The sequence below is a fragment of the Sparus aurata genome, chromosome 4 (assembly GCF_900880675.1).
Source record: "Sparus aurata chromosome 4, fSpaAur1.1, whole genome shotgun sequence".
Lineage (NCBI taxonomy): Eukaryota > Metazoa > Chordata > Actinopteri > Spariformes > Sparidae > Sparus > Sparus aurata.
This window is the reverse complement of record NC_044190.1, coordinates 35,242,084-35,264,861: the sequence shown is the minus strand read 5'-3', so window position 1 is coordinate 35,264,861 and position 22,778 is coordinate 35,242,084. Positions and strand designations below refer to the sequence as shown.

Genomic DNA, 22,778 nt, shown 5'->3' with positions numbered 1-22,778 from the left:
CAGCTCCTTTAAATTCACACACACAATGTTACTTTCTCTCCCTCCCTTCTACACCTGTGCACCACTACCTTCGAAAATAAAACTGTTTTTGTAAAAGGAGTGGTTGCTCTCTTTCATCCGTGTGTCCGTTCTCATCCCCTCCCACAGTCCGACCCCCCTGCCCTCCCCAGGGTAATCCACTTCCAGTCAGGAGAAGCCTCACAGAAATTCCTGCTCGTCTAACGCGGTGGAGCCCTGAGGGCTTCTATAACCCGCCGCTGAACTCTGTCTGAGGTCTGCGCTGAGCGGCATCTCGCATGTTTACAATGGTTTAGGGTTCGCTCCGGCTGCCAGTGGGAAGCCAGAGGAGCGAGAGCGAGGAGGAGGAGAGAGCGAGGCAGAAGCAGAGACATGAGAGAAACAGCGTGATGTAGGAAGACAAAGAGCTGTATAACAAAGTCAGGAAAGTGAAATGGAAAAAGGCCGAGGAGGAAGACTTTGGAGATTTGAGGATAAAGACAAAAGAGAGTCAGAAACGCAAACTCTCGTAATCTGTAATAATCATTCGTTCCTAAATGACACTCAATCTGAAACCTAATGGCCGGCTGTGAAGATCCAACACCGCTCAATGTAAAGCCACCGAAGCTTTTTATGGGGCCCGGGACAGCTGACAAACACAACCGCACGAGGGAAACGAGGTGAGAGCTCAAAGTCTGGCAGAGCCTCAGATTGTGTAAAGTAGATTTAACGACAGAGTTTAATGTCCATCATCTCCATCAGCTGCTCTCTTTTCATTCACTCACTGAAACAAGACTCTGCGTCGTAAATAACTTCTTCAATAGTGAAGAAGAAGAGGTGAACCGGACATTTTAACTTACTGATCAGTGTGTGGTTTATATTCATGTATTTATATGTATGTTGCGTTTGTGTTCACTACATGCCACCATGATCTCTAAGTCTGAGCTATGAATAACAGTTGCTGTCACCGTCACCTTCTCTGAATGAGGTAGTCTTCCAAGATGTCCAGGCAGCGCACCATCTGGGAGAAGATGAGCACCTTGTGCCCTCCGGCCTTCATCTTAGGCAGCAGCTTGTCGATAAGGACGAGCTTCCCGGCAGACTGTACCATCGCCTGCAGGTGAAAGTCCATGGCAGTGGGGCTGTACACCTCCCTGAAGTCCTCCAGGATCTTCTCTTCTGCTCCTGATAAACAAAAGACACGGATACATCAGGAACAGTTCAGCGTCCATTCGTGTTCTCTGTAACACATGAAGTATAATTTCAGGAGTTTAAAAGGTAAAAAGTCTGAAGACTTTGACTTTGTTGCTGTGATCTAATTAAAAAGGGAGGAAAACAAAACACCACTCAGATTCAGTGCGTATGCAATTTACACTAAATCTGTTGAGATTGATATGTTTTTCTCGGGGGCAACAGTGCTCGTGTGCAGAGTCTCATGTAACAATCACTTAAGGTATCAAATTATAGAGAGCGCCTTAATCTTCTAAAATGAGCCCACAACAGTCCCGAAGACTAAACAGGAAACGGTGGAATTGCAGACCTTCTGCTGACTCCGCCTTTCAAGGTTTCCAACTATACATTTCAGCTGGATTGACTTAAATTCACCTATATTTAGGCTTTAAGGAGGGAAACGATCCTACCTTTGATGAGGTAGGGATGGTTGCAGCACTTTCGCAGCTCCATCATGGTGTTGACCAGGTTGGGCATGTTGGCCTGGCCGGCTCCTTTAGCCAGGAAAGAGAAGTTCTTCTCGAGGATGGCGCGGTAGTATTTCTTCTGAATGTTGGTGAGCTCCACCTCGATGATGGTTTCCTCTTTCGGAGCCAACTTCTTCTCCACGTCCTCCTTCAGCCGACGCAGCATCATCGGCTTCAGGATGCCTTGAAGCTTTTGTACCTGCGGGCGGCGAACACGCGGAGATTAAAAATGAAAAAGCGGCGTCGTACGTAGCGCTGCACTTCTTCTGTGCGCGCCAGGGAGTTTTCCCATTCCCGGGTCGAGAGTAATTTTACTGTATTCAATCAGAACAAACGCTCGAGTTTCCTCATCGCACGCGGAAACGCATTTGATGCAGAACCGCGTTTACAAAAAGCCAAGAGTTTGTGCTTGCAGAACAGAATCGCAGCATAGCTTCTGCTAGACCCAGAGGAGCGGACCAGCTTCCCTCAAACAGCGTTCAATTTCTGTTACACATACAGGCCCCCTCGTCTAACATCGGTTGTTGGAAAAAAAAAAAGCAGCTCTCGACAGCACCGACAACCTTTATTAAGTAAAGGGTTTCACATTTCCCCACTGGCACAAAGAGCTTCTGGATTTAGTACCGCGTGTTTGAGTACTAGCCGTTCCAAATGTTTTAACTTTCAGCGCGAGTGCCGCACTTCAAACATGTTGTAACGGTCTTTCCTCGAGCATCTCTTCAGCGCCTCTGCCTGAAAAATGAAATGCCGAGCTGCGATGTGTAGAAGGAAAGGTAAAAAAAAAACAAAAAGGGCCCTTTTTCTCTGTGGGCAAGTGTGACAATGCATAGCTTAACAATGAGTAGCATAATACCCCATTATCTGTTATCATTATCCACCATATGTTGGGTGTGTGAGAGTGTGAGTGTGTGTACAAAATGTCACTGTGGCCTAGTTAGAAAAAGCCCTACTTTAAGTGTTCCATCTGTAGCGAGAGGATCTGGTGTCGAGGCGTTTTGCGGAGCTCTGCGGAACATTTTGTCTTGTTATATGAATCCAAAACCTTAAAACGATGTTTCCTGTTAACAGCTTTACACATAAAGGGTCACAAAAGGGCGACAGAAGCTCAAAACATCATCGTCTGACCTGCTTGTATGGTGAGTGTTAACAAACGTAGCGTGCAGAATATCCGCTGCCTCACCTGCTCCTCAGTCTTGAGGTCTCCGAACTCCTGCATGAAGGTGTGTTCTGAGGGGAAGCGTGCCGGCTCCAGGAAGTGGAGCAGGCTGAAGAGCTCTTCGACTGTGTTCTGGAGAGGAGTACCCGTCAGCAGGACCTTGTGTTCCTGAGGGATGGAGGGGATGAGAATTAACATCGAGTCTCATTTGTCAAAAAAGCACAAAAAAATGCTCCCTCTCTCTCTCTCTCTAAGCTGGTGGTTTACGTACCAGGTTCATGAGCTTGAAGCCCTCTAGCAGCTTGCAGTTCTTGTTCTTGAGGCGGTGGGCCTCGTCGATGATCACACAGCGCCACTCGATGGCGTTGAGCTCGGGGCAGCCTCCCAGGATCATCTCGAACGTCGTGATGACGGCCCTGAACTTGTAGGCGCCTCGTATCACGCGGCCCTAGAGACGAGGAAAAAAAAAGGGGGGACAGACTTTATCAAACCGGTTTATTAAGCATTTATAAAACACATGCTAACGATCTTAAACAGATCACATCGAAGTGCTGAGCCTCTTGGAGTTGCTCTCCGTACCTGTTCACGTTAGTGAGACATTAAAACAGCAGCTCACACCGCTGACAGCAGACACACGGCTTACTTTAATCTCCCCGACAATCTAAAAGCACACCTCCTGGCTGGAGAGCTGCGTACAGTACAACCAGAACACCCTCTGGTGAGTCTTTTACGCCGTTGTGTTTATTTGTTTGTCTGTCTGTCTTGGGAGGCTTTCGCTTCTACCCGCCTCTCCATTTGTATCCATCGCCTTGACAACGGTCCTCGAGGGATACTCAGTTATCCAGTAACTCCCCTCCCACAGCCGGCCCCGGCCGACAGACTGCTGTAAGAAGGGCCTCGTTCTCTCTGCGATACGCCTGAGCGGCGCTGACAGCGATGCTCCTCTCGAGGGCTGCCGTGACATCACAGGCTGCCTGGGAGACAGCCCGGTGGCGGCTCGGCTCTGTTCTGTTCTGCTCTGCTCGACGCTCGCTTTAATTCCTCCTACGGTTTCGTCTGAACACCGAGAGCTTCTCGCTGCCTGTTGTGACACATCACATGGCCTGCCAACCGCAGAAAGCCTCTGCCCAAGGCTCACTAACTACCTAGCAGCCCACTTACTGTCGAGCACGTGCCCCGCTTTGAATCTCGTTACACGCCACGTTAGTACTACGATCCAGTTATTCACAAATGCGCTCTCGTTCCCAGAACGACGAGCAGCTCAATTTGATTTCAGACGACATATTTTTTCCTTCAGCTTTTTGATATTTCCGTAACAAGGCCCTAAAATCTTTGGTGCCCTGTAGCGTACAGATGTTTCTGAGGAACATCTTGACGTGACTGAACGACACCCAAGTCACAAAGAAACAAGATGTTTTTCCACAGAGGTCCTTTTAAGAGAGAACTTGCCTGAGATATTCACAATCAGCTGCTGCCTGCTTCCTTCTTTTCACAGGTGTCTCTGACATTGCGGTGTGCGAGTTTCCGGCGTTACGTCCACAGTTCCACAGTGTATATAGTCTTTGTGTTACGCATTCTGCCCGGCTTTTTCAATACCCTACACCTATTGTTCCATCCTCTTTTCAAAACATATCATCAGACGGCTCGCAGGACTTCGCATTGCTGCCGTTTTCAAAGAAAAGCACTGTGATTATTTTTAATCGAAGTGAATCACTGCTTTACGGTCTGAAAGTGAGCGCAAGTTTCTTTCTGCTTGCCTGTCTTGTAAAAGAGGAAGATTATGTATGTCAGCGCGAACTAAAAGGACCGCGTCGCTCGTCTGAGAAAAGCTGGATGCCCGATTGAGTCTCGCCCCGACCTCGCAAACGAAGGAAAAGCAGCGTTCTCTCATGAAATCCACAACCCTGCAACAGCTGCACTGCCGCCGTACAACTGCATCTGAAATGTGTAGAGAAAGACTTGCAGATATGACAAGAAATGCATGATGTATAATCACTCCCAATGCATTCACTACAGGCCACCAGCAGGGGCTGCAGGCTTCCACTTACTGGAAAATCATATAATAAGCTTTTAATTGTAAGAGAACCTAAGAATGTGTCGTGGGCCAAACATTTTAAAAAGAGTTCTTCTGGTGTTTGATTGCATTTTTTAAAAAGAGAATAACAATCTGAGAATCACATCTAAAATACTGCATGTGCTGATTTTGTTGTGGGACTATAAAGGAGACATTACTGCTTCCAAATGACTATTTAAAAGGGGCATTGTGTAACGTGTTTTAGTAATAATTTATACTAGTCTGACATACGGTATTATCTAACTGTAGGACTCCACGCGCTCTCTTTGTTCTCGACCCACCATCCCTCAAAATACAAGCCTGTTTTGCTCTACTGCTCATAAATACAAATCCAAACTAACGGCTCAAAAGCACATCAACAACTCACGCAGTTCCCTCGCACCAAGAGCTCTGCGGTGCGATCTCTGCGCTTCCCGTCCATTTACCTGCGAATCCTTGAAATACATCTCGTACTGCTGCAGCATCTGCCTGCTGACCATGCTCCCGTGGTAGACGATCACGTTGAGATACGTCCAGGTGCGGAACTCGCGCTCCCAGTTGGCGATGGTGGAGAGGGGGGCGATGATGAGGAACGGCCCTTTAATGCCCACGCGCTGGATCTCTTCTAAGAAGGTGATGGACTGGATGGTCTTCCCCAGGCCCATCTCGTCCGCCAGGATGCAGTTTCGTCTGACGGGTGCAGATAACGAGGGTTAGAAGAGGAGGAGTGACAACGTAATTGGTGTGGAGAATAAAAAAAAAAAAAAAAAAAAAACTGCAGAGGAAAGGAAAGGCAAGGGGTGACGGACCGTTTATATAATCGACGGCGCCTGAATGAAAATGTGAATATCACAGCTCTGGTTTGTACAGTGTGTGACTGTGTAGCTGCACGAGCTATTATGTCTCCACATCACCAAGGTGAAGCGGCGTGTATACATTCACTGTTCTGTTAGATGTTACAATAGGAAAAAAAAAAGGGAAGGCCACGGGAAAACGCAGGGAAAAAAAAAAAAAAAACCCATGATACTCAAAGAATAAACTGTGAACAATGGAGGAGAAAGCGACATCATCAGCAGTAATAACAGACCGAAAGAGATGAGATGCAACATAATGGCAAATGCAACTGCCTCTGCTGCGTGGTGTACTCTCGGCAAACCATTTATTCAGCTGTCCAGTGGGTGGGGGTATTATGTCTTGATACTAATTGCAACGTGCGGATATTCCCACTGGCCTCTTAAGCAGCTCTCTACTTTTGATGAATCTCTCTGCGTAGGCATACGCGCAAAAAAAAAAACAAAAAAAAAAAACCTCCTGCATGCTCACACATAAAGCCAATTCCCAGGGTTAATGCAAGCGCACTGACACCGTGTACTCCGGATGTAACTGCGCCGTGCTTCTTTTTTGTGTTCGTGGGCGAAGAAAAAAGCAAATTGTTGCTGCAGCAGCGTGCACCTTGACAGGAAATTTGACTCTCCTCGCAGGGCCCCCCCCCCCCGCCCCCCCCGACCGAATAAACGTGAATGCAGCCAAATTCACGGCGTGGTTTCTCGCGTGAGCACAACAGGAAAGAGCGATTCATTATTCATCATCTGCAGCCTCAATGCACCCAGAGGATTCATCTCGAAATACAAAATGCCTACTTAAAATCGCTGAATCAATAAATATAGTGTAGTATTCTACCCCGCATGGGACTGCTGGAGCTTTACAAGCGAAACGCAGCATGAGGGTGAGGAGACGGCATTTTGCTTCAGGTGTTGGATATATGCTAAATCTGTCTTTCCGTGAGTAAAGTGTGCTGAAGCTATTGAGGCCATCGTCCCACGGCGGCAGCGCGTCCCGCAGCTTTTAATCGAAAGTCATAACAATCTGTGACACTGTGATTGAAACGCTTCTTTTCTCCATCATTTTATTGTATCATATCGTTATTTTTGTATCGATCCCTGCCTGAACTGGATAGCAATCCATTAACGTCGGGTCAATATGTGTTTAATACTGTTCTGTTCAGTTATGGAAGGTGACATGTACAGAATTGCCGGTATCGAATTTGACCACGTGGTTCAGATTTTACGATCGTCGGCAGCCACGCGGAGCTCCTGGTTAAGATTAGAGCTGCAGATTTTAGTCAGGTGAAACCTCACACCGGTGGGCGAACGGGCTGCGCGTGCGCGCATGTGCGCAGTACTTCAAACTGACCTGTTGTACCAGTTGAAGAGGAGCCAGTTGACCCCCTCGAGCTGGTAGTCCCTGAGGCTGTTGCCGTTCCTGTATTCCCTCGACTGATCCCTCTTCTTCCACAGATTGGCCGGGGGCCGATCCTAAAAGGGACACATTTTTTTTTTCCGTGTTTTGAAATGAATAATGCATTAACATTTTACATGAAAACACCCAATGAGAGACGGGCGACAAGCTTAGGAAAAAAAAGATAAAGCAAGTTGTCGAGTGCAAGGCGTGAAGAGAAACACAGAAATCACTGTTGCGGTTGTTCTGAGAATGCGTCTCCAACTATTCCTGGTGTTTGACTGAGTCACGTACAAATTACGCGACCTAACCGTGTGTAGTCTCGGTTACTATACGATGCTATTAATACAACCACGCTTCTTGCTTCATGGAGCAGAAGTTATAGGTTTCAGTCTCTTCAAGCTTTGGCTCTAACTTGGATCTTTTTTACTAGGAAATCTCTTCTGATACGGCAAAGTAACATTTTTTTTTTTTTACTTTTTACGGCACAAACATCATTCACCGCTCTCGGAGTGACTGGCAGCAGGTGTTTGAGTTTGTTCACGCCGTTGTGGGAGTGTGGTTTTATTTACACAGGTTTAATGTTTGGCTAATGACGCCCATTAATCCAGCGTACAGCGGGTTTTTTTCGGTGGGTGCAGGGTATAAACACATTCTCGCCACGTTTTCCAGTGCAACAAATCTGCATCGTTATACAAAACAAGCAGATTTTTAAGAGAAAGGGGGGGGGGAACTCCCTTATTAGCACTTCAAAATACCAGCGACAGAGGAAAAAACGGAGTACCAATATACAGAGTCTGAGAGCGATAGAGGAAAATGGAAACAAGTGGTGAGCGAGGAATGTCGGCGGGCACGGCTCACCATCCTGCGCGAGTCTGGCTTGACTGCCTGCAGCTGCTCAAACTCTTCAATCTTGCTCTGATCCACGTCGTCCTTCAGCTCCCAGGTGCTGTCCTCGTAAGGCAGAGAGCACCACTTGACCAGGTAGTACACCACCTCCTGCAAGCGGGCACAGAGGGAATTAGCACCGCGAAAAGACTGGAGCGAGGCCAGGCTCCGCTTTTTATAATATTAACAAAGGCTGCGAGGGAGCCCATTAGGATGGCCTTGGGCACTTTGGAGACACAAAGACATCACTGGAGTGGTGAAAAAACTGAAAAAGAGTCAAACGTGTTCAGGCACGCAAATAAAAAACACGCACAGACGCTTGCTCACGGATATGATTTACGAATCAAAAGAGGGTTCGCTTTACCTCTCCCGTGTCTTTGTCCTCACAATACGACACCTCCAGCACTCGGTCTACCTCGACATAGTCGGGGTTAAAGGGCTCCTCTTCCATCTGAGAGACAGGAAGGGAGAGAAAAAAGGAAAGAACAAACCTTTAGTGCCCACTCACCATCTGGAATCTGACACAAGCATCGCTGCTGTATCGACTGAGCGAGTTAAAAAAAAAAAAAAAAAAAAGGGAAAAAAAAAGGAAAATTCTAATCTATGCACACAGATGTGCCTGCCCACACAAACAGAACACAGAGAGTCAATTAAACATCCACGCACACACACACACACACACACACAACATCGAGGTAAATGCACGAAACACACACACACACACACGCTTTTCCTGTTAAACACGCACACCTGCTCATATTCAATAACCAAATATGTCTCGTGTACACATAATGACGGCACACAGACAAAGAGACGCATCCACACGGCCTTACATCTGCAAAGAGGAGCGCCCTCTGCGCTTGTTTCATCTTGAAACGTTTGATCTTCTGCTGAATCCTCTTGTCCTTCACCAGCTGCTGCTCCGTGGCCCACTCACAGTGTAGGTACGAGCTGACACGCACACACACACACAAACACAAACGGACACACAAGAAGCTTAAGGTGAGAAACCCTGAACGACACCTTCTGCACAGCACCTTTGGGTAACCGCTGAGGCCACCGGGTGTGATCACAGATTGCAGATGTGGTCTCGGAGTCTTTTTTTTTTTTACGGACAGAAAGTCGCTCATCTTGACAGATTATCTGTCGAGTGAGAATAAATTGTTCCACTGTAATTTTTTTTAAACAATGCCCCCCCGAGTTCATCGAAGAGAAAAAAAAATGCGATGATAACATATGTGGTAATACTGAAAAGCCGTCCCACAGAGACGCTTCTCCGCTCGTGTGATGACACACTTCTTATGCAACATCCTTTCAGAAAAACGTCTTCCGGACATTTGGGTTTCTATTTTTATCTCATATTCTTGTTGCCTATTTGTTTTTTTTTTAATAATTGAGGAAGAGCGGCGGTAATGTCTGGATCGTCGTCTATAAACGGATCACGCACTCATCCCTTGAGCTGGGGTGATAAAAAAAAGGCACAATACACACAAAATGTCACATAAATGATGATTTGTAATCATTTCTGCTGCTTTAAATCGTAAAAAAAACAAACCGTCTTAAACTTTAAACACAGTAAGGCCGCAAATACACAAACGACGAACTTACTAGTTTTTGTATTTTACGAAAAACTCCTCCACTTCGATCACCACTCCTGGAGAGACCTGTGACAGAAGGATGAACAATGACAAACTCCAAACTGAGTTCGTGGTGACTAATAATTCAGATCTCACCGTTTAGATTCTACTGGAGCTTTTACAAAATCACTAAAAAGCAGAAAGTAAAAACCCATCGAGCGAATCGTTACCTCCTTCTTGACGACATGAGAGGACATGATTTTGTCAACAACAGCGGCGTCCTCTTCGCTGGGATTCTCCTGCAAAACATTAAATGTCAAGTGTTGCTGCATATTCTCCCACAGCAGGAATCTGTACGAGCATCAAGGAAAGAGGGACCGCACGCACGCTCAAAACCGCCAAGCCTGTACGCAGATGTTCTTCCCGATTCCTTTTAATAATAATAATACAAATCTAAGGTTAGGTCAGGTTAGGTGAGTGTGCTGTATGGATTGGAAAAACCTGGCAAATTTGCGATTTGTATAACCAGCACCGAAATAAATCCGGCCCGAGGGAAGAGAATCTGCTCCTCGACTACTTCAGCTGAAAAAACACCAGGGTGGAACCTGCATGAAATCGTTTGCAGAAACATGTTTTTTAAAGCAGAGCTGTCGCCCGTTATACTCTTTAATTTCTCTGCTGTTGCATCTCATTTATTAAAAGTGGGCACCGAATATGCATCTTCCCACTATGTACAGGCATACTGCAGGGGTCCTGGCTTGCGCGTCACGGCGCGGTGGTGAACAGAACAAGCTGTGCTGTTCTTCACTTCACATGTAGTGCTGTTGTTCCTCTCCAAAATGTGCTTTTTGTTTTTCCCAGTGCATAAATGAGCTCTCCACGATAATTTATGTGCATGATTGCCAGAAAAAAAAACAAAAAAAAACAATCCTTTGCATGGTCTGTCGTTTGTGAGCTGCCAGATACTTTATAGAATTGCGATTTAAAACGCGATGCAGTGAACACGGTGTGGCTTTAATCTTTTTGCTCTCTGGTTTTCCCAAAAAAAACCAAACAAGAATAAATGCAAACTGGCCTTTCTGAGCTACGACGGAGCTGTTGGCAGAGCTACTTACTACAAAGAGTTGAAGCGCAGGCTGCTTGGATGCTGCAGTGTTGGTTTTCTTGGTTTTGACGATGACCTTGACTTCGTCATCCGACAACCTGGCCTCCAGCTCTTCAGCGTACTTCTTCCTCTTCACCTGGCGATTTGATCGCCTCTTCTGCAAAAAAAAAAAAAAAGGGCAAGACAAGGTTGGAAGAAGCACATTTATAAAAAAGAAATATTCAACAGACACAGATTACTTCATACATCAACTCAGAGCTGAAAATAAAAACTGTGGTTCAGGATAAAGGATGTGTGATTTCTCGTATATTTCCTAACCTGAGCTCAGCAATAAACCACAAGAAGAAGACGAGCTCAAAACCAAGTCTATGGCTGTATCCTATATGGTCTACATGCTTATTTTTACATGGACAGTCGATGGTAATGTCTATAATCTGCGCCTCGCTGTAAAAAAGCCTCCTGAGGATATAATTGAGGACGGCGAGCGCTGTTTTGAAAGAGCAACAGTCAGTTTTGAAATCTCCAACCCCTCCAACCGACTGACAGAGCGACTCCGTCACTCAGTTCAGTCAGCGAGAGACTTTTCTTGGTTACGGGGCCCGGCTTTGCTGCGGTCCGGCCAAAAACCACACAGTACACACTGTGTATACACTCTAAATCAAGGCTCTGAGTGTGAAGACCTCTGCTGCCAGCTCAGCTAAATTGCCGTTTCACATCTGCAGCTACGCACACAGACGGTCGTTATTATAAATCGATCAAACGTCTCGAATCTCCGGCTGCCCTCGTGACAATTTTGGACTCAACAGGGTAAAATCTTGTCTAAACTCTGGTTTGTTTTCCCGTATTGAAAAAAAGGACGATCTCGACCGTCCGTCCTCCTGAAAAGCCGTTAAAAAAACATCACCCGTAAAACGACAGAGATTTCACTGAACCGAGGACGAAATCCAGAAAAACATTTCGCTCCATCAAGTCGGAACGCCACAGCCCACAGCCCTCACCACTTCCCAACACACACCCAGCAGAAGTGCTTTAAAATCCAGCCTCTTTTCTGTTCCTTCCTGTCAAGCCTGTATAATTATCATATGCGTGGGCTTTCTGTATCCTGCATCAATACACGAGCCCCTCCTAATGATAATATGTAGTTAATTAGGAATAAATGCCACTGAGCCGGAGTTAATTAGGTGTGGAGGACACAGTCCCCGTGGAGATACACCCTCACATTCCCACGCCCGAGCTGACCAGGAGCTGCCGAGTCAAACCTGCCACACGCCACGACAACGGGGACGAACCTCCCCCCCGAGGCGGCCATGCTTCTTCCTCTAGCTGTCGGCCATGCTTCTTCCTCTAGCTGTCGGCCATGCTCCCCTGACTACTTTTCGCAGGATCATCTTAAGTGAGTCATCAACAGACTGTTTTAATTAAGGCCAGGGGCGGCATTTAACGAGCGTAATTATATCACAGGCAATAGTCCGGATAGGACGCCAAAAAGACGAGGGGAAAGAGAGGTGGTGGGGCGAAAGGAGGAGACAGAGCCGCTTGTCATCCCCACTCGCTCAGACGCGTCGCTCCCAACGCAGCAGATATCCGTCATGAACGCAGCGAGCGAACGCGGAGGTGAGGGAAAAGCTCACGTGTCACCTGCTCGACCGTTTATTACCGATCGGATCACGCAGATCTCACAGATAATAACTCAAACAAAACAAAGAATGTGATCATTTGCTACTACAAGGCGATATATTTAATGCTTTAGCTCGTCAGCCTCGTAGATTTTTTGTGACCAGGGTTCGTACAAATTTTTCAAGGTCAAATTCAAGCACTTTTCAAGCACTTTTAAGGGTCATTTTTAAGATTTTCCAGCACCTTATTGCTAGCGTAAAATACGTATCTAAAGGAATATATATACTTATGATTTTTTTCTTCACTTTTTATCACAATTATGTACAACATATTATGCTTTAAACATCTAAAATTATATTTCATAACAGCAAAAACTTCAGAAATTAATTATCCAGTGTGATCCCAATTTTGTGAAAGACACAGAGTTATAATGTCAAGCACTTTCAAGCACTTAAACTAAAATCCAAGCACTTTTCAGACCTTGAAAACACAACATTGAAATTCAAGCACTTTCAAGGATTTCAAGCACCCGTACGAACCCTGTGTGACTATCTGCTTATTCTGAATTTAATGCCAGCAACACGTTTCAAACCAGTTGGTTGGCATGTCGATTGGTACGGTTACAGAAGGAGCATCCTCGAAAGAAGCTCAGTCGTTGGGGCGCGGTTCACCACTCCAGGAAACACATGATTGTATAAAAAAGGATATTACTACACAGGCCGAGGAGCGCTTTGTTAAACCGCAGTCGGTTCTGCTAAACGATTGCATTTACACGTTACACACAGCGTCCTCTTTGCTCAGATTTGACCGAGTTTGACCCTCGAACTACAACGGTCAACTCTCTGGGCCGTCAAATTAGATTTACGTTACCGCTGACATAATTCAATCCACAGTGAAGTATTCCTAAATTCAGTGGCAAATGAAATTACTGGATTACCGATCAGTCATAGTTCCGACTGAAACATTTCAGCTTTTTATGATAAATGATGTGCAACTTCACACTGTAAGCATAAATAAAAAATGTTGAATACTATTTTTCCGGGAGCTCTTATTTGCTTTGAAGTAAAGTAAACTCAAATTCAGCTCATATCTTTTATACAAATGCTTTTTCACTTGTAAGACTATAAAAAAAACAACTCAAAATTTCCTTTAGTTTCGAGGGATGATTCAACATTTGAAGAAAGCAAAACGATGCATCGTGTTATCAAGCGAACTAAAAAAAACCTGCAGCATATCGTCTTCACCGGCTGCTGTGGAGGTGTGCGCATGTGCACGCGATAGTGCTACTGTTGTTTTACGTCTCCATCGTCCACACAGATAAGAATGTGCACTTTGAGATAGCCGAGCCTGCTGTATGACCTCCACCTGAACCACACACTCGATCCTGCCGGGGCTCAAAATCTAAAGCCGGAAGCCTTCCTCCGGGGCTCAGCGGCCGCGCCAACAGTCAGACCGAAGACACTCCTCCAGTTTGCTTTCGGCAGAGAAGTGACTCCACAACAAATGAAAAAAAAAAACAGTCAAATGAAGGCAAATTCCCCACAAGCACCGTCTCACAGTTCAGGATGAAGGTTTCAAACCCCAGTTAAATACTCTGATGTACATCATACGTCTGTTTGTGTTCATCTGCGTGTGTCTGTGTACAGTCTTACAGAGTCCACGTCTTTAGAAGAGTGTCGAGGGGGAGGGTCATCATCCGACTCCTCCGAAGACTCCGGCTTTCGCTTCTTCTTCTTCCCGATCTTGATGACAATTTTCCTGTGGGGAGGGAAAAACACACACAACGTCAATGCGATGCGACAAAAAGGGCCAGAGCAATAAAACAACCCCGCTCCGAGCGCGTGCAGTCGTGTTTACTGCAGCGTTGACAAAACGCCTGTAAAAAGATACGGCCCCGGAGCGAGAGAGAAGACTTTAAAAGATCTGGACGGCGTAAAAAATGGAATCAATTCACATGTGTATTCGAAAATCTCGGTAGATTTAATCCCGATGTTTCTGACGATCCTGCAAAACACAAATACGGACCTGTGTTTACCGACTCGGTGTCAACTTACTGGATGAGCTATAACACTTCTGCCTGTAAGAGATCAGTTTCGGGACTTTGCTGCGCATCGCTTACAATGAAATCACTTCAGACAGAGATCTCTTTGTGATAAGGATGGACAGCGATGGGAGGAACAAATGCAGCCAACAGTAAACCTTCTGATGTGCAGATAGACGTGCGAGTGCTCCTTCAGGATGGGATAAAAAAAAATGTGAAGAGCAAAAGAGAAGTGAGACAACAAATCGAAACGATTTAAGCAAACAGATTTGGGCATTATTTCAAAATAAACACAGAAAGCGTTCAGCTCATTTTGCTCTCAATCCACATTCAGACGTTATAACTGCTTTTTTTTTAGCGGATGGATATGGAGCTGCTCGGCTGAGGGGGGGGGGGGGGGGGGGGGGCTGCCTTAACTGGATTATAAGAAAACGGATGAGCGTGTGTTGTCATACAGACGCTAAAAAAAAAAAAAAAAAAAGAGGCGGCTTACGCTCAGAGATCACGGCAGACAAACGCGTCGTCAAGGTCGGACGCGTCTCGCCGGAAGAACAAAAGAAATCCATACCATCTTCTCGACCCGTGCAGGTTTGCACTCGTATGCGAGAAGGAATGAAACGAGGGATCGTAGATTTGCGCACTGCAGCCCGTAAAAACAGCATATATGCATTTGCAGCTATAAAAAAATAAAATAAATCTCTCTCCACACAGCTGTCAGCAGGCAGTATTTGACCCCAACACACACACCAGCAGCAGCAGCACGGGGGGGGGGGGGACCTGCTGAAAGTATGGTGGGGAAATGCCTCCATGTATTATCACGCTTCGCAACGGGAGCCGCCAGAGTTTACGGAGAAAGGAATTCGGTGCTTTTGCTAAAGCTCCCACCTAGGCGGCGGATTCATTACGATTTAGCACATTTTTTTTTTCCCCCCTATGAGCTACCGTCGCTGCTTTGCAAGTGCTGAAATTCTCACCGTGGTCTGATATACAACTGCAGTAGCAACACAGACTGCCGGGGATGCGATCACAAGCAGCAGATTGCACGATGAATAGACGTAAGCTTATACTTTCCTCGCCCGCGCCTCGTCCTGTAACTCACTCCTCTCTCTTTCACACGCAGTCGCATATTATTTCTGTGACCTTTCCCCATATATTCTCTCGCCACATATGCAGACGCTTCCTATCTTGCGCCTCTCCGCGCGTATCATCTCTTGGAAGCCACAGGCGCCAAAGCTCCGGCTTGGTGTGATGTTAACGGGAAAAAAAATAAAAATAAAATAAAAACACCGCTATCATGCCGACACGAGACGGCGTCTTCCCTCTACCAGCCTCTAATGTGTTTGCGTACACATGCAGCCTTTTTTTCCACGAAGGCGAACATGCTCCGTACTACACACACCACGCGCACACACACACACACACACACACACACACACACGGCTACTCAGACAGACTGTTGCACGAGCAGGTATGTCTCTAGTGAGAAGCATGTCCCTGTGGGGGGATATTCATCTGAGATTACATTACAGACTCATACGGAGTACGAACAAAGATTCCCACGCTCGCCAATATCCTCTCCCGTTAGCCGGCAGGGCGACATGTTCAGCGCCGAGACGGGGGGGGGTCGATCAGAAAGAACATGTAATTCATGTCAAGACGGCAATATGACATTTTTGAGTCAACCTTTTTAAAAGACGGGTGACCATTTTTCATCGAGCCCCACGTTTTTGTTTCTAAGCCTCCTGAGCCGGTTTGTATAAAACGCTTTTAGCTGTAGAATCCCGGTTTATTTCCGTCACGGACGGAGATACTCGGATGTCAACAGATGGTGCAGACAGAGACATCTGACTGACATATAGTACTTTTTTTTAAATCCAGCTTAAATCCAAATTTGTCGTAAGTACATTCATCGTGGTGTTGATTGGCCTCCCATTCGATTCATTCAACATAATGACTAAAGAACCCGAATAGAAAAAGCAAAAAAAAAGACTTTTGACATCTGTTTGTTCATTGTTTTTAAACTTGTCAGACTTGACCTAATTTGACTGGTTATGATATAAGCAGCAACACCTGCTGGACCGAGGTTTCACCACATCACGGGTGTACTCTATGAAAAGCCTATCCAGGAAAAAGTGGAAATCTGTGTCAATGTGTTGAGCATGTGTGTTCAATGAAATGTCACACACCGATTGTAATATGTGACAGTGGGCAGTAACAGCAGACTCTTTCTGTGCTACAGAGACGTCCCTTCTCTCCGGCGTCCCTGCCCCCCCCCCACCGGATGATATTACATTTCACAAATCCTCTCGACAATGACACTTTTACGGTTGCCACGCAACGTGCCCTTGGGGAGTGCATTTAGCAATGTGGGCGGGCGATGTTCATGGTGACATCACTTCCTGTGAAAAACAACACCATTACCATGTCCGCCGACACTATGAATGGCAGAGATAAAAAAAAAAATGTGCCAAGTCAGAATGACACAATGAAAAGAGGGAAAAAAAAAGAAAAAAATTAACCAGCTGTGACATCCAGAAGAATAGAGGAAAAAAAAAAACAAACAGCACAAAGCAGCTGAATGGTACGAAACACAATGTTCTCCCTCTACCAAATAAACGCTGGCTCGGATACGGGCCCTTGCAGAATAACAGTGTCACATTACCGGGCAGCGGCTCAGCAGCTAACAGCATGTAACAGGGCTAAAGCATCTCTCTGATCCCCATATGGGAAAACCTGAACTGTGAAACGAGATACTCGAGGCCTGTGAAATCATCAGTCGAGCCACTACAGAAGAACGCTGATGATGCTGCCGCGGCGCTGCGTGTAAGCACGGCGTTTACAAGAGCAAAGCGGTATAGTTAGAGGGTTAATATGATGAAAAAGTATACGTCGCGCGCACAAAACCACACAGAGCGTAAGCCACATGTGAGGGATGGTTACAGTCCTGCTGCGGCTGATACACACAGGACCACCCAGGGGGTTTACTGATGCTAGAGCCAGAACACGCGCTCCCTTCAAGCTGGACGGCCTCCCCTATAAGCCGATACCGTATATATATTAACTCAAATGACAGGGAGGAAATATAGACTTTCAAATCAACCTCTCACTGAGAAAAAAAAAGAGGTCTCCCTGATGTGAAGAGCTGGACAAACACTATAGAAACCATATCTGCTCACCATGTATTATGAAAGAGAAGGGCGACTTTGGGTTGTTATACAAGAGTCAACATCCCAGCAAGCTCAGGGAGGAAAATAGGGGAATTGACAAACTAACCACACAGGTTTCCTTCGCGGTATTTTTCGTCTGACAATGAAGTCAAACAGGCTGAAGCCCCGACGACCAGACGTCTGATTTACTTCCACACTAAACAGAAGTCGTCTCCTCTTTAAATCCTTTCCTCTGGCAACGTAGTGAAAAAAACCTGTCTTAGAGAACGTGCAGTTAAGACGGACAACAACAAAAAAACTATGTTGACTTGCTGATCGTGAGATAACTGCGACGCGCTCAGGAACACAAACGTTTTGTAACGCTACTCTGACCCGGAGATTCACGTATGCCAGGTTTAATGTTACTCAACAGGTCAGATATTTTAATGCTTTAAGAAGGAGCTCCAGGTACGCCGAGGCACGGTGGTAAGATGCCAAAGCGTTTTGGCAGGGAGCTTCGCAACAATTGCCAGTGATTTGTTTATATGCAAAAAGAATAGAAATGTAATCAGTCGATCGTTCGTCGTCGCGGTGAGCAATGCAGAGGCACACAGGGCGTGTATAAGAGGAAAATATAATCAAAATCGGTGTGCTGGTGATTTAATCTGAGGACTTTTCCCAATATTCCACTTATAATTGTGAAACAGCAGCTCTTCTTTTAAATCCCAGCACTGATACTGCGTATAAAAAGGTGTGATTCAGATATTTCTTCGGGCTGACTGGGACGTTTTGTTGACTCTTTACTGGCAGATGACGAACCCTTAATCTCAAATTAAAAACCGCACCTTGTGTAGATGACTCGCCAGATATTAAATCATCATCTATAGTTGTGATAACACTCTTTTCCTCCTTTCAGTGAAATGCTTTCTTTTCTTTAATTAAAACAGTAAATGACACCAGGAGATGTGAGCACTGACAGCACTTGCGTACGCGAGCCACGCAGCGCTCGATTTCTATTCAATTATTTTGACAGAAACAGAAACAAAAAAAAAACAACATTTCATTTCACTATAATCAAAATAGATTCCATTCGATTGTCGGCTAAATATTTCTCAAGCCGCTTGCTTGAATTATTTGCTCAGTCACGACGCAGACGCGAGATTAATACCTTATTGTTTTTCCTGTTGTAACAGGCACCACAATAGATATCGTATTTAAGCCCCGAGTCCTCCCGGTGGTCTTCTGTGTGATTATCTCCTCTCGGCTTCACATTTGAGGCTACATTTAGATGCACTTCCACCTGGCTGGTGCTGGCTGCACTTAATGTTTATTATTATGGAGAAGGAAGTGATTTATTTGCCTCCCCACCAGGAATTAAAGAGGCCATCCTCCAGACGTAATCTCGCATCTCTAATTAGACTACAGCTGCCCCCGATCTGACATTACGGAGTGATCCCCGATGATAGGCTACCACCAGCTTTTTTTTTCCTGAGAGTGATAGCCTAGTTGCTGTTCGAGGCTCGCTTGGCTCCCGTCCTCCTATTGTGCCAAATAACCTCCATCCGTTGTCCCCCCAGTGTTGTCCTGCCCTACTTGGCACGCTGCCACTGGGTGTGTGTGTGTGTGTGTGTGTGTGTGCGCGAGTGGTTTTGATTTTAATAGAATGAAGATATGATAGTGCTTTGCAGGGCCAAGACTGCAATGTGGCGCTTCGGCATCTCAGAGAGAGAGAAAGAGAGAGAGAGACCTTCATCGCCTTTAAGTGCGTCTACCTCAGAAATTCTGATTGTGCGTGAGTCATCTTCAAAACTGCTGCAGTGTGTGTATGTATGCGTGTGTGTGTGTGTGAGAGTATGTGTGTGTGTTTCTCCTCCTGAGGGGCTTATTGAGACAGTAGTACTGGTTTCTTGTCGGGAAATCCCCCGTTCTTATGAATGGAAGGGCTATAATCTCGGTGCCACACAGCACACAACTGGAAACAGTAGTAGCAGAGCCATCAAGCCCCCTCTCGGAAGACAAATACTGTATCAACACGGAGCACATGGCCACGCAGGGGATTTCTGCATTATTCAGCACACACACACACACACACACACACAAGAATGTGTATGCCTGCATGACTTTCAGCGCAAAGACGTGCAACATCGACCCACAAACATGCTTACGTATCGCACGCCAGCGACACACAGGAACAGGCGCACACACCCATCCTGCGAGGGATTAGCAAAGGAAAACACTCAATTAAAAAAACAGCTTTAGCTCTTCCTAATGAAAAACTGGGGGGGGGGGGGAGAATATAAAAAGCTTAGACAGCTAGGCAGGCAAGCGCTGAAATATGAACGGCTATACGCTTTGCTGCATATACGCTAGACTTAAACCTCCATTTTCTATCATGTAATTGATCTCACGAGCACCATTTTGTTTGATATTTCCCCGCTACCCCTGCTGCTTTTGTAGCATCAGCATTAGGGCATGCCTGCAAACAGGAAACATTGGATGCGCGGGCTTTGAGCGTGCCGGTAGAAACCAAATTTATATTAGGGAGGAAAAATGTAAAGGAGGAGGGGGGAGGGTGAAACACACACACACACACACACACACACACACACACAAAAAAGGGAGTGAGCGGCGCAGTCGCTTTCATCTGGTGATTATATGAGGTTATTTTTTTTAACAGGTGGGCTGCCTAGAAAAGCAAATTCCGGCCCGCAGGGAGCTGTGATCAGTCAGGCCTGACCTGCTAAATATCCCTCGTGCAACCCGAGGGTAGATGTTGTTGGTAAATATTTTGATGAGAGCAGGTTTTCAGATCAAACCTCAAACCTACCAGCGCCTTTTGTTTGATTTTTTTTAAACATTTAATGGGAAAAAAATCAGAAGTTTCAGCAAGCATCGCCACTGAAAACTTATTTCTCCTCCCTGTGTGGATATCGGCTTATAAAAAAAACAGGGAAAATCACACCATAATAACTCAGGTGACATTTCTAAAACCTCTTTTTATGACGCGTGCTTAATGCAGCGTCTCTCACTGAAAAGACGCTCCTTAAATTTTAAAATTTTGGGGCTAAAATGGGACAAAAAACAAGATAACTCGTAATCTCAAGATGGCATAGATTGGAGCTGCCGCCAAGGTTATTAGTAACACCTGTGCTCTTCCTGCTCTGTCGAGGCAAAATGTCTGCTGTGAAAAAAAACAAAAAGGCGCCTGTGGTTGAGACTTTGAAACCGCCAACACAATCTACACGATCGCAATCGACAATCTACCCGGTAACATGTTTCACACTTAACTCGTCTCTTTTTTTATGCACAACGGAACATGTGCAGTTACGTTAGACACTTTTTGAAACGAAATGCCGTCAATGAGCGAATTACAAGTTGCAGGGAGAGACACCTGCATTATTTTCTTAACAGCTGCTGAGATATTCCCCGGGGTCGTTTCCCCCTTCTGGCAGCAACGCGCGGGAGCCTCCTCGTCGTCGGAGGCGATTGGATCTTACGGTTCGAGCTTTGATGAAGATTCAGTTACGGAATGAAGTCGTTTTAACGATGAAGAATGTCGACAGCCAAATTTCCCCATTTAGAGCAGTTTGTACAATTCCCGACTTTAAGGTACGACGAACTCTTTTGGGACTTATGTGGTGTGATATTAAAGCGCTTACACAGCCTGACAAAAACATCGTGTGTTTTTCTTGTATATGCGCCTTGGTGCTCGTCCACCTGTCACAGCGGCTGGTTCGTCCATATTTTTAAAACCGGCTGCTTTCATTCATGTCTCTCATCAGTCGGACAGATTTTCCATATGATGATATACGACCCCTAACATGCTTGCCGAGCGGCTGGCGGAGTAAACTAGCAAAGTAATCCAGAAGGCGCCTACTCGCAATCATATGGAACTGATGATTCACGTGGAATCCCAGGTAGTAACAACAGCGCGGTGGTCTCACAGAGACAGACCCTTAAGTACACAGGCAATTAGTATAATGGTCTTATCTCAGGCCCCATTCCCTGCTTTAAAAGGAGGGTCGGATGCGATGGAAGAGCGAGCACTACACTGGACAACCTCGATGTTTTTTCTGAACACAGGCCCGCGCCTCGACAGAGCGGAGGCTCGGGTAATGACTTCAGCGGAAGGTTAGTACCTCTGCAGCCGAGATCCATTAATATTTTATGGGGAGATCCTGGGTGGCGCATGCATACGAACAGAACTCTCCACCGGCATGAATCTCTCCCCGGAGCTTCTTGTCATCATGTACATGGGCTGTCTCCATCACTCCACATTAGCGACAGAGCAGCAATCACTGTAAGCCGTGCAGACGCCACAGTTCGACAACATGCGCCGTGCGCGCGGACGAGGGAACGCGCCACGTTTCTGGTTTGGGGCCAGTTCAGTTAGTATTGAACATAAAGGGGGAGAGGGTTACATGGTGGTGCAGACCCAAGGTATGCATGAAAAGAGAGCACAATTTTTTGAATTTCTTTCCTTCTTTTTTTTGGGTCTGTTGCGCCGATTCTTTCCTAATTATTTTGGCTGAAGCCGACGCCAATACATGGAACGGCATCAAGTCCCTCTTGTAGTGGAATTAGAACATTATTATGCCTTCTCTTGTCATGACTGCCCACTGCCAGATGAGGACACATAATGCTTTATTTCAAATGTACACATTCACTGGGCAAAAATAAGAGAACTACTTAGTCACAGTTTGCGTCGCGTTTGCTTAAATTTAAGCATCATATTACAGGCGTATCAAAGAGGTAGACATGTTCATTTCGGGGCCGATGCGGATATTTTACATTTTAAAAAGCCCGTGCTGCCCGATAACGTTCTGATATCGTCGAAAGCACATCGGCTCAAATCTTTATGGACCCAGCCAGCAGATGCTCCATTCCAACTGGAGAGAGCCGCGGCGGCTCTGTTACTCGTTAGACCTGTTGTAACTACACAACCAAGTCAGTGTTATATTACGGCTCGACTGTTTGTTCCGCCCAGGCCAGCGAGCCTCTTCCTGTCTGTCTTGTGTCCACACGCAGCCACTGACAGAGTAAGATGCCATAAAATGTACAGCCTGCGCGCCCCTAAAGTCTGGGAGCAAGCCTAGCAGAGTTATTCAATGCATTTACTCTTCTTACAGGGTTCGTACACATTTTTCAAGGTCAAATTCAAGCACTTTTCAAGCACTTTTAAGGGTCATTTTTAAGATTTTCCAGCACCTTACTGCTGGGGTAAAATACGTATCTAAAGGAATATATATACACTTGTGATTTT

At 45.9% G+C, this 22,778-nt stretch overlaps 1 protein-coding gene across 12 annotated transcripts in view; it reads right to left on the bottom strand.

The window, feature by feature from the left end:
• Positions 1-22,778, bottom strand: part of chd9 (chromodomain helicase DNA binding protein 9) — a 75,502-nt gene that overhangs the window by 20,564 nt on the left and 32,160 nt on the right. For all 12 annotated transcript variants that reach the window (XM_030413815.1, XM_030413819.1, XM_030413817.1 and 9 more), the window contains 13 exons: positions 13,981-14,086; positions 10,722-10,868; positions 9,837-9,905; positions 9,638-9,693; positions 8,863-8,980; positions 8,394-8,480; positions 8,003-8,140; positions 7,097-7,218; positions 5,350-5,593; positions 3,122-3,298; positions 2,875-3,018; positions 1,638-1,893; positions 972-1,182 (listed from right to left, as the gene is read on the bottom strand). In XM_030413815.1, coding sequence (XP_030269675.1) covers positions 972-1,182; positions 1,638-1,893; positions 2,875-3,018; positions 3,122-3,298; positions 5,350-5,593; positions 7,097-7,218; positions 8,003-8,140; positions 8,394-8,480; positions 8,863-8,980; positions 9,638-9,693; positions 9,837-9,905; positions 10,722-10,868; positions 13,981-14,086 — 1,875 coding nt within the window. The remainder of the gene's footprint in view (positions 1-971; positions 1,183-1,637; positions 1,894-2,874; positions 3,019-3,121; positions 3,299-5,349; positions 5,594-7,096; positions 7,219-8,002; positions 8,141-8,393; positions 8,481-8,862; positions 8,981-9,637; positions 9,694-9,836; positions 9,906-10,721; positions 10,869-13,980; positions 14,087-22,778) is intronic.